Here is a 12,242-nt window from a genome sequence, read left to right as displayed (position 1 = left end):
AACCCAAAAACCAGAAAACAATCAAGATTTGCTCTTGTAACACGAGGTAGTTTTATTACATTTTGGTCAATACTCAATCTGGAATTTACAGCAGTACCAGTCCAGACATTTAACTTCAAGGAACACACTGCTGAAATGGACATCCAGGTGCCAATTGCTCAGCATTTGCCAACACAAAGCAGCTGCATTCTTTTCAGGACCACAGAAGAGTTCAGAAACTGCATAGCCACCCTGATGCACTGTGGGCAGCAGAGAACCTTGACATGACACAGAATGAATGGCTAATTAGATGCTGAGCAGATGTACCGGGTCTGGCTCAGATGAAGTTAACTTGCTTCATAGCAGCCCGTATTGGTGCTGTGTTAAGCTTGAGACTAAACCAATGCTGATGATACAGCAGTGTTTTAGCTGCTGCTGAACAGGGCTTGTACAGCGTGAAGGCCGCCTCTGTTTCTCACTCTGCCACCACAGTAAGTTGGCTGAGGGTGGGAGAGAGGTTGGAGGGACAGCTGACAAATTAACCACAGTGATAATCCATGCCACACAACATCATGCTGAGCAATACAAACTTTGGGGTTAGTCTTTGCTCAGAGCCTGACTGTGCATCAGTCTGCTTGCAAGGGGTGATGTATGTTGCCTTTGCACCACTTGGTTGGGGCTGTGTTGGTTGGTTTTCGTTTGATTGGGTTTTTTTATCAACTCTCCCGCCCTACTGCAGGAGGAAGCAAGCAAGTAGCTGTAGAGTGCTTAATTGCTGGCCAGGGTCAACCTACTACATAGGCACACCATCCACATCATCCTGAACTATTACAGATAACTGAGAATTGGTATTTCCTTAACCAACTCTGATACAGCTTCATCTCACATTCAGGTAAATACTACTATATTTATTAAATATTCTAAAACAGGAGTTACACTTTTTTGACAGCTACATAGAATATACCAAGCTAGTGTTTTCCAGCTGTTTCTACATGATTTGAATGTCTCATGCTTGAGACCTTGACCCTTACCTGCACCCAGACACTACACCGTTAACAGAAACTTCAGAATTACCTAATCAAATTGCTAGATGATCACAGAATGGTTTGGGCTCGAAGGGACCTTAAGGATCACATAGCTACAACCCCCCTGCCATGTCTCCAGGAAAACCTTATAGCAGCCTTCCAATACCTAAAGAGGGCCTACCAAAAAGCTGGAGAGGAACTTTTTCACACTTTTTACAAGTGATAGGATAAGGGAGAATGGCTTTAAACTGATAGAGGGTAGATTTAGATTAGATCTTAGGAAAAAAAATTATGCACTATAAGGGTGGTGAGGCACTGGAACAGGCTGTCCAGAGAAGTTGTGGCTGCCGCATTCCTGGAAGTGTTCAAGGCCAGGTTGGATGGGACTTTTGAGCAACCTGGTCTAGTGGAAGGTATCCCTGCCTCTCCCCAAGAGTGAACACAACCCAACTACAGCAGAAAAGCTCAAAAGACAAAAGAGGACTCAAACAGAAGTTTAGTTATATTTGGAAACACTTAATGCATAGAAATGAGGTATGAAGGTATCAGCACAACTGCAATAGAGAATAAAATCATGATGACCCGCCATTGCAATTGACAGAAAGCGGTGGAGAAAGTACAGAACAAGGGCTTAAGTTATCACACTTCAACCCAACTTACTTAACTGCAGAGATTACTGGGGAAAAGGCATATTTCCAGCATAGTGAGGAAATAATGTAAATTAAAATACACCAATGTAATCTAAATCTATCTTCTCACTAAGACCCACCACACCCCTCATATATGAACCTTGATTTTTTTACTGCAGAACAGTGAGATGACCAAACAAAAGTATCACTGTTAAAACCTAATGATTATCTTTTCTAAGCCAAAAGTTTAAGTAGTTGCTCCTCTGGTGCGTTTTAAAAAGGAATTACCCAAACCTATCATATTTAGAAAATTTAGCCTACATCACAGAAGCAGTACCACAACCTCTTCATTCTTGCCTGTACATCACTCACCTAATTCTGATCAGTCAGAGGTCATCACCTAAAATCCTTGTGCACAACTACATAATAATAATAATCTATATAATATAAATCCAGGGAAGACTTATCCAGGGAATTCAAGTTGCACTTTTCCTCAATAACACAAAATTCGAATGTAAAGCCTCAGAACTGACTTCCCCTGATTCAATAGGCCTACAACCTAAGTGATACTAGAGGGCTGATAGCACACAAAATGCTGCCAGCTCTGCAGAGGCAGACTTAAAGCTACATCTCCTTCTCTGTGTTTCTTACCTTTGTGTATTTAGTATTTACCACTCTTCATATGTAAATTCCATTAAAATTCACACCCTCTGAAGGCACAAAATATTCAGTTTAAACTCCACTCATATGTCACTTTACTTTCAAAGAATTCCTTGTCTGTTATTTGAAAGTGATAAAACAGTTGTAAAAGTCAAAACTTATTGTCAAAAGTCAAAAGCTTATTTCATGTTGCTGCCATTCAGTGACATGTAGCACTGGTAGACATAGAAAGGACATTCTCTGTGGGGAAGAAAAGACAGCCAAGGGTGCAGGGAAAATCCTTCTTGCACATCTGAAATAACAACAGTAATAAAGGACTGACTACCAACTCATGGTAACAACTACGCATTCACAGGGACAAAATTAGCAGAAAGAAGCAGTGATGAAGTCTCAAGTTTTCACCTAAGCTTTCACAGCACCTACAGAAAACCCTTGTAGAGTAGCTAATAACTGTAAGCATCCAAAATATTACTCTGGATCTACAAGATGTATGTCTTCAAACACTAATTTTGTTAGCTATCTAAGTGAACAGTAAAAGTCTGGTATTTATTTCAATTCCAGCTAAACAGCAGCTCTTCATTGCTAAATTCTAATTAAAGCAAAGCACTGAGTAAGATTTTCCAAAATAACATCCTCACAATATGAGGCCTACCATATTCTTAAAAACTTATGTCAAAGCAAAATTATATCTTGCGCCTTCCAAAACGCTTGTGTGTTTCAAGGCTTTTTCTTTTCAATTTTCAGCCACTTCTCCCAAGTTCCAAAAATAATTAAAATTAGCATCTGCCACTATGCTAATATCTTAAAAAAAAGGATAGAAAGAATATTTTATGAAAAGTCAGTTAGTAAAACTAAAAGCAAAGGTAACAGTTTGAGGGATTATTACTAAGAAAGTATTGCTAAGATATCCAAACTTAAATCAGAAAAATAATTATATTTAGAAAGACACATGATAAAACTTATATCAATACAAATAAAACACAATAAAACTTCCCTTTGTGTTTTCTTTGTGCTACCTGAGTAGCACAATAGCATTAGGAATCACTTTCTAGTGTCTAATAGAGATTCCTAAGGGAACAGAGTACACAGAACTGCCTCTCAGCCAGTGGTTCTCGAATGTTGGCAACGATGCAGAACAAACCACAGAAAATTCACATGGCCTAAAACTCTTGATAGTTCAAACACTGCAATGTGGGTTACTTAGAATCGCAGCAGTCACACTGGAAACTAGAGGCCATACACATGAATAATTCTTTTTTAAATTCCTTCTCATGTTAGAGGCTATGTCGCCAGAACCTAAATGCTACTACCATGTTAAAACCTATTAAATGTTAAAAGGTGCTTGTCCCTTTCCTTCTTCAAAAACATCTGCACAGAGCAGCAGCTTTCCTAATGCATTCTTGCTTCATATATACTCAAGCTCTCACCCTGAAATTTTCAGAAAGGCAAGAGCCAACACCACATCTCTGTAAAAAGATCTGCTATACAATCACTGCTAAGCAGCCAGAGCAAGAATCAAGGAGCAGCAAAACCCCAAATAACAGAACATTAGCTCTTTTAAGTTTGAGAATTATACCCTATACTTCATCCCCCTCAAAGAGAATGGTTAAGGTTGGAAAAGACCTCTGGAAGTCATCTTGTCTAATCCCTGCACTCAAGGATGGCACCTAAAGCCAGTTTCGTAGACTTCACGTAGATGGTGTTTGAATAACTCTATGGAAGAAGATTCCACATTTTGTGTTACCAACACCAGTGCTCAGTCACCCTCGCAGTAAAAAGCTCTTCCTCATGCTCAGCTATAACCTCCTGTGCTTCAGTTTGTGCCTAACAGAGAGGTCGACAGTTCAATTAAGTTAAGAAAGAGGTAACTGCAAGATGGTTTTGGGGAAACACTCCAATACAGTAAAAACACTCTTTGAATAAGCAGCCACTGAGGCCAAGATACTGTTTTAACTATTGCTGCCTAGAGTTCATTTATTTTATTTAACATAGTTAATTTTCCTAGAACAAAGAATATGCTCTAGTATTTGACATGCAGGGTGGTTAAAGCAGTCTGAAGAGGCTGCACAACACATTACTTACACACCTTTATTTTCTTCCAAACAAAGCTGTATTATCATAAATATACAGACTGTACAACTACAGAGAGCAACGCTTCTCTTCCATTAGAGTACCAGGGTTGTAGGAATTCTGAGCACCACACTAAAAACAACAAAACCTAAAAATGTGGTATTTCCTGAGCAAGAGATACGAAATCTGTTTTTGTAAAAAGCAATTTGCTAAATAAAATTCCTCCTGCTTAAAAGTGAAACTTACGGAATTCACAACCAGTTTTCTAAGCCTGTCAGCCTGCATGTGAATGGGATGAACAGCCAAATATCCTGAGAACACAAATCTCCCAGACTCAAGCTGTCCTGCGCAGCCAGAGCTTCTTCATTCATGACCTTCCCTTAGCCACATGTAAGCGTGGAAAAATACTAGATGCTTGCCAACAATGACTTGTCTGTTTTCCCAAACTGCTGAAATCTCACCAACCACAAGACTCCAGAATCCACAATATTTGCCTACACAGGGCAGAGCACTTGCAGTTGCACTGCTGGAGTCTCTGAATACCTGTGGTAGCCCAGACCCTGTAATCCTAAACTGTTGTCAACAGTCAAACTACCTCTATGAAACAATTTAATTAATAAATTACCAACTGATTTTTAAATAAATCAATATGTAAAAAATACAATCTATGATCAAACTCAAACTAAGACCTGTCAGCCTCTTACCATAGAAAGGATCTAAGACCAAGGTCCAGCTACAAGCCAAAGGAATATAGCTGCTAGGCAGTTTTTCTGGACAGCTTGCCTCAGTTTTGATCTTTTTCTCAACCATACATCATGCTTTTATTGCAGGAGCTTACATGCATATGACACACATGTACCCTTGCAAGAGCTATTAGAGAATTCAGGAGACATTTTAGTTAAAATAAGCTTAAAAAAAAAACACACTCAGCTTTCAAAACTGGTGATAGTCAAAGCTCTTTGGGTCCTTCTTTATGTATTTAGTGTTCCATAGCTGAGATCAATGGCTTCAACAAAAAAATAAAACATAATCAAAACCTGTGGTAAAAAACTGTGGCCCATCTGGCTTTCCCTACTGGAGAAAATATTTTACCCAACTTCCCAATACTCATGTAACAGTACAGCACCTTTTTTTTCCTTTTTGCCTGCCAGCACATTTCAAGTCTACAAAAAGTATTCCACAGGATCACCTACACATTCCTCTCAAAGAGCCAGAGCTCATCTGTAAGCATTCAGAAAACCAGACAGTCTAAATGTGTACAAAAAATATTCATCAGTTGACTTTTCACGACTGAAATAACCATAGCATTTGAATGGTTTATGAATTCCCTCCCCATTCTGTGTGGTAGGAAAAAAAAAAATCTACTGCTATGTGCTCCCACTAAAGAGAAGTCACTGATGAGCATTCAATCCACCTGAAGCACAGGATGTTAAACGTTTGTGGGCTTTACTCAGATACTGCTCACAGATCTCTGATAACATCGGCAGCAACGAACTACACAAAAGAGCCACGAAGATACAAACGTCTAACAAAAAAATAAAAAACACCCAAAACAAGCCCATCAAACAAATCGTGCCCTCAAGTATTCTCATCCACGACACTTATATGCAGGCAGAAATTTGAAACTGGAGTGCGATACAGACCACGTTTGGGGAAGAAAAACAGTTCTTTTTTTATACATATACTCACAAAAAACACGACTACAAAGACGAGTTTTAAAGCTTAAAACTGAAAAAAAAAAACAACACCTCCTCTTGAAAGCAAGAGAGACAGAAGCGTTCCACTTTATTTTCACTGGTTTATCACCCTTTATTCGAAGCTCTTATTAATCTGGCCCGCGGGGAAGGGAAGCAGTGGGAAGGGAAGAGCAGCGGAAGGACTTGGAGCCTTCCTGTTCTGTTCTGCCTGCCGCCGGCCAGCCAGGGCTCTTCCTCCGGCCCTCCCCAGCTCCAGCCAGCCCAGCACCGGGACCCGCTCCCGCAGCCGTGAGGAACAGGAAGGCAAGGCCGCTGACCTAGGCCGAGCAGCCCCTCCAGCGCCAGCGTTGCCGCCGCCCTACGGCGAGTCAAACAACGAAGGCAGCGACCGCGCCGCCAGCAGCTGCTCCCGCGCCCTCTGCGGGTGAGAGGCCATTACAGATACCGCCGCTGCCCGAGAAGGCTGCGGTTCGGCCGCGAAGCTTAGCTGTCCGAGCAGCCCCGGCGCCAGCGCGCCGTCTGGGGCGACGGCATCTGCACGCTCGGTATCATTCCGCAGGGCCGGACCCGGCCGCTTCCCCTTCCCTCCGCCCTCTCGCCTATACCCTCGCACAATAGACCCGGCCTTCCTCCCCCATATCCGGGGACTATATGCGGAACCCGCGGAGGCTTCTCGCCTTCTCGCAGCGCCCGCGCTTTCACCACCGCCGCCCCCCGCCCCGGGCGCGTATCGCGCTAGCCCGGCCGCGCTGCTTTACCTGACTCGCTGCCGGCCTTGCTAGTCTCCCTGCTGGGTTTGGGAGGCCGCCCCCTCGGCATGGCTGCCCCCTCCCTCCTTCCCCCCACCCCCCTGGCCCTCCCCCCCTTTTTCAGCACACACACTTGGCAACGACGGAGGAAGCGGCGGTTGGTGAAGGGGGACGAAGGGGGCGGGGACGACAGCGCGAACCCGGCCCCATACACGGGCCGCCGGGGGCCCGGCGTTGTGGGATCGCGCCCGGCGGGGGGCTGGCGCAGGCGCACACGGGTTCACCGTGGCGGCGGAGAGGTGTATGGGGGGGGGGGGGGGGAGAAGAGCGAGCAGGAAGAGCACTCACGGGCAGACAAGAACGGGCGGCGCAGGCGCAGTCACCGCGCCTCCACGCCGGGGAATGGGGGGGGGGGGGGGAGCGCGGCAGCGCCTAAGACGTCGTTGAGGGGTGGTAGGGAGAGTGGTGCGCATGCGCTGTGAGCGGGGTTTCGAGAAGCTGAGGTCGGCGATTGGCACATTTGGGTGTGTTGGTGCATGCGCGGAGGGGCAGCAGTGAGTGGGTGTGGATGGCGCCGCTAGGCCCCATGGGGTCCTGGTGGAGTGTGCGTGTGTGTGGAAGGGGCTGTGGGGTCTCCGGGGCAGGTTCAGCGGGAGGGGTGAGGCTTGCCTTCCCGGGCACAGCAGCGGGGGGACGGTGCCGGACAAAGCTGTGGCGGCTTCCCTGTGGGCGGTGGTTCGCTGCCTGTTTCTTTGCACCCTCAAGTTTGGTGTTAGCTTGAGAGGTGCGTAACGTGGGCACGGGGCTCAGCCTGCCCCCGGAAACGCGTTATCGGCTAGAACGCGTACCCCCAGGGCCTGGTGGGGTTTTCTGCTTGAACACCGTTCGGTTTGCAGCCTGTGCTGAGCTCTGCTGCCTGAACTGAGTGCTGCGTGGGGAGATACTGGGGGAGGAAGGATCTTTAAATCTCACTGGATTATTTAATAGCAATTTTGGGGTATCGTAAGTCCTAATACTTATTTTTGTCACCTGTAATGCGTGCAGTGGTGGTGTGCCCTCTGGAAAGTGGGCATGTGAAGGTGGGGATGTTTTATTCATAGCTTTTTTCCAGCTCTTCGTGGCTTTTGTTGCCTCCAAAGACACTGCTGTATGTTACTTCTAAATTCATAGGGCTTCAACTTCTAAATGAGAGTTTTGTTACACTTCTTTCTTGCTAAATAAAACTTTTCATATAAAATTCTAGCTTTTGGTGGGTAATTTTTTTTTCATTATCTCAATAGTTTGACCTAGTTAAGATTCTAAAGCTTTCTGAGTTACATATTCTTTCGGTACCTTTAATTTTTTTAATTTAATTTTTAAATACCTTTTTTGAAAGGCTGTATTTCTGTGCAAAGGGAACTGCTATGAGAATGCTGCCTAAGTCTGCTTTTCATTTTTTGGCTGCTTAGTTTTTCACCAAAGATTGATTCAAAACTCACTTCCCACTGAAACAGATTGCTGGTGCTCACGTTCTCACTGCTTTCCAGGATACTCCTTTTTTCCTTCCCCCCCCCATCCCATATGGCCAGCACCTGGCCAGTTTCTTTATTTCAAACTGCTGTGTTTCAGTAGCCTGTATTAAAACACATTTAATATGATGTGGGTGTAGTTAAGCCAGCTGGATGACCCTGTCCTCGTTTACTACATGTATTACTTTAATGTCCCTTTCTGTAGCCTCTGCAAATAGTATTAATCACGTACTTCTGATCAGTGACTGAAAAATAGGGCAGGCTGGGCACTGATACCTGTGAGCACTAATAGCAAAGCACTGCTTACTAGTTTTCTCATTGTTGAATGTTAATTATTACTTTGTTAATTCATTTATTCTGTTGCAAATGTGTGGAGCTATTTTTGTCATCAGTTGTAAGTTAAATGCCTTTCAGATACCTAATTACATCTAAAAACTTGCCTTTAGCTACCAAATTTAATCATATCAAAGAATGAAATCGTTTTTTTGGAATGCAAGGTTTCATTTCTTCCTGAAGGCTAAGGTTGGGTAAGCAATATTTAGATAATTTCTTGTTCTGTCTTCTAGTGGAGAGTGTACCGTATTTAATTTTCTTTGCAGAAGTGCAGTGCTGGAGCATAAATACGGAAGGAACTGAAGCTTGCCGTGACCTTTGCTTGGGGCTGCTGTGTGCTGACTACTCGCTCCAGCCCAGCTACAGGCAGGGAAAAGCCAAAGAACAGCAGTGGCCTCTGGTGGTTATGGCTAGTTCTGTGCTGAAAATTAATTTTCAGCAGTGAACTGCAGCCAAGTACATGAGAGAAGGTGACAGCTGTTCATGTGATTTCAGTTAGACCCTAGGGAAAGGACTCAAAGAACCTCGACCAAATTGGTGTCTAGAAGAACTTTGCACAAGCTCATTATTTCAACTACTTTGTTTGTATGTGCAGGCAACTTCTGTCTGTACTGACTGAAATTGTTCTTCATTTTTCAAGTCTAATGCAAAAGTCAACTTTAATTTCTGGTTTAGCTTTTCAGGGTTATTGTTTCCTGCATGTCTTTCAGTGTTTAGCAGCAGCATGCACAATCATGGTTAATTTTGTGCTGCAAAAGTCTATGTTTCATCTGTTCCAATTTAGTTTGTTGTTGCCTATCAGTGTTCAAATGCTTCTGCATCGCTCTCATTCTGTACAACACTAGATCTACATAAAAGTAGAAAAGATACCACCTTTACTTTGGATCCTCAAGGAGCCTTTACTCATGGGAGACAAATAACAGTTTATGAAGATTATAGGGAATAGATTGTTGAACATATGAAAGTAACTTTTTATTAATAAGGAAATCCAGTGATAAATCATGTGCTTACAATACTGGCTTTAATTTTACAGCCATTTTCAGTTTGTTGAAACTGTTTAATCTTTGTATAATTTTCTTTCTTTGTCTATGCAATTTACTTAATATTTTCCACCTGCACTTTGCAACTCATGGAGGAAAGGCAGCACACATATAGCTAAAACTGTTGCTCTACTTATTTGTGAATTTATTGTATACATTTGCAGAGATGCCAATATTTTAAAATATTTTAAATATGTTGTGTTTTGTACATAATAAAATAACCTTTTCCAGTCTTTTTCTGAAGTCTCTGGCATTACTCTAGAGGTTCTACGCAGGAAAATTCTCAGTTTTGGGATGTGACCTAGCATTTTAACCCAGTGCCTTCTCAGGTGAGAGCCTAGCAGGCCATTACTTATGCTCTGCTGCCCATGCAAAGGAAACACGGGTCTGTTCCCGAGATAGAATCTGTAAGGTAATACAGAGACTGCTAGACGTTTGGCCTTTAGCTCTTTCTATCGTTAATTTTATCTGATATTAGTAATTTCTAGGAAGAAAAGCAGCTATGGTGTCAGCCCATAAAATATGCAACATTAGAAGTTATAGTTGGGTTTTATCTACAGAAGAATAATATAGCATCATAGAGAGTAAGGTTAGCACAAGGCCCCAGAACAAATTGAATTCTAGGTTTTACTACCAACTAGTAGTACTAGATCTGCTACTAAATATTAAGGCAAACTAATGAAATCCAGTGAACCATTTCAGAAGAGCTGCTTACTAAGTAGGGTACTATTTACTGTTACAGTTGTCAGACCCTTAGTGTTGTAAGATAACTATTTTCAGTTACTTATGGCTTTGCCACTCTTGAACTGTTCGGACTAAAGTTCCCATGCCAGCTGTCTAACTTCAGTTTAGGTTTGCTTGATTTGAGCAGACTGCATCTGCTTCAACCTGGGTTATTTTTCCTTTTAAAGGGGCATATAAAATTATTTACTGCACTCACCAGTGAGACTAGTGATTGAAAATTTTGATGCTAGCATGAAATATAAGTCAATATGAGTCCATTACTCTCTCTCCAATAATGATTCAATTTTATCCTTTTTATATATGTTTTAATTTTTTTTATTTTAAGGAACTGGGTCATGTAACAGCTCTTTGTCCATTTTTTCCAAGCTGGGGCAGGATGTTGCTTTCCCTCAGTTAAAGCTGTAGGTGTGTAGTACTTCAGGTTAGATAAATCCCCCCACAATTTGCTTAAAATTACGACATTTAAGTACAGCACCTTTTGAATTCTCATGCTTTAGCTTTTGCATGTCTGAGTGCTTGTGAACTGGAAAGAAACATGCTTCTAATGAGCGTAATTTTGTGTTGTGGTTTGACTTTAGGCAATGACATTTTAAGAAAAAACATCACAATTTTCTCAGGATGATGGAAATCGTGATACACTGAAGTAGTTACATGTTGAGCCAGAGGTGAGAGAAATAAAGGCCATCGCAATAGCTGAAGTGCGCAGTATAGCTGGGCCTCTGTAGGAGGGTGTTTCAAATAGCTATACCAGCACATTTGCCTATTGTAGACCCAAACCAGTAAATACACTTAGGACTGATTTACACCTGTTGCCAAACAGAAACAAGCTTTACCAGGAAGAGCAACTGCATGCTCATAGGACATAATGTGAACTAGAACCTGCAGTAATGTGGAAATGTCAATAAAAGCAGCAGTCATGTCTCATATTACTGTAAGAGCAAAAGCTAAAATAGATTTGGTGTATATTTAGCATGTAAGTAATTGTTAAAATTATACACTGGAGGAACTGCAGTATACATTTTGCATGAAGGATTTTGCTAAAGGATTTCCAATGTTAACATATTAATTTCCAAGGAAATAAAAATATTTTCTGTTTTGCCCTGTTGGTTTTTTTATTTATTAAAGAAAGGGTGCTTCCTACTCTTTCTTCATTTGCTTTTGTGTGGCTGAAGGACTTGGGTTTCCATCACAGTCAACTAACTTGCTTCTTAAAGTGCTCTACCAGTGGAAAATAGTATTTTGATGAAAAACTAATATTTTGTAAAAATCTAATATCTAGACTTACTACAAAAAAAAAAATGGTTAATGAAGACTGAAAAGGTAAATGAATACACTGTTAGCCACTTGAATAGTATCCATAAAATTCTCATTGGCAGCCATAAGGCTGCATATACAGTTCAGTATTTGAAGAGAAGGTTCAGCATAGTGAGTACTATATTGAGATAGTGCAGCTGTGTTAAAGGTGAAATCAACGTATCTTGACACCATGACTGCTAATCCAATAAGAACAATACTGAGTCTTAACAGCTTCTTTTAATACATGCTGCTAAATTTAGATATCTCACATCTGTGTGACTTTCACCTGCTGCCACCTTGTCACTAACTCAGCCTGATCTTCTGAAGGATAGAAATTGTATTTGTTATTGGTGTTGGAGTTCTAATTGGACTGCTATGGTTTCCTACAAAACCGTGTTATCTAGGTTGGCTCATACACTAGGATTTAAAGGCTCATTCTACATTGAAAACTGACCGCAGACATCACAATTTTCTAGTGCAGCTTTCCTAAACGTACAGTTATTACTATCACA

The 12,242-nt window shown here is 42.0% G+C and overlaps 1 protein-coding gene and 1 long non-coding RNA gene across 12 annotated transcripts in view; one reads left to right on the top strand and one right to left on the bottom strand.

Moving 5' to 3' along the window:
- ZNF236 (zinc finger protein 236) overlaps window positions 1–7,179 on the bottom strand; it is a 74,556-nt gene extending 67,377 nt beyond the window's left edge. For 8 of the 11 annotated variants that reach the window (XR_009967489.1, XM_062633117.1, XM_062633116.1 and 5 more), the window contains exon 1: window positions 6,941–7,112. Coding sequence is in view for 8 of the 11 variants with exons in the window: in XM_062633117.1 (XP_062489101.1) it covers window positions 6,941–7,019 (79 nt within the window). In the remaining 3 variants the exon portion in view is untranslated. Of the gene's footprint in view, window positions 1–6,818; window positions 6,915–6,940; window positions 7,113–7,157 lie in introns of those variants that run through there. The other 3 variants (XM_062633123.1, XM_062633118.1, XM_062633126.1) reach the window with 3 other exon arrangements.
- Window positions 7,180–7,274: 95 nt separating this feature from the next.
- LOC134171124 (uncharacterized) lies at window positions 7,275–9,170 on the top strand. The gene is made up of 2 exons (XR_009967490.1): window positions 7,275–7,333; window positions 8,917–9,170. It is a non-coding gene; the product is annotated as an uncharacterized LOC134171124 (long non-coding RNA).
- The last annotated feature ends 3,072 nt before the right edge of the window (window positions 9,171–12,242 follow it).

Source organism: Pezoporus occidentalis, unplaced genomic scaffold, assembly GCF_034315485.1.
Source record: "Pezoporus occidentalis ecotype Australia unplaced genomic scaffold, CSIRO_AGI_Poc_V1 ctg4, whole genome shotgun sequence".
Classification (NCBI taxonomy): Eukaryota; Metazoa; Chordata; class Aves; order Psittaciformes; family Psittacidae; genus Pezoporus; species Pezoporus occidentalis.
Note: the sequence above shows the minus strand (reverse complement) of the source record. Positions and strands in the feature narration are given on the sequence as shown.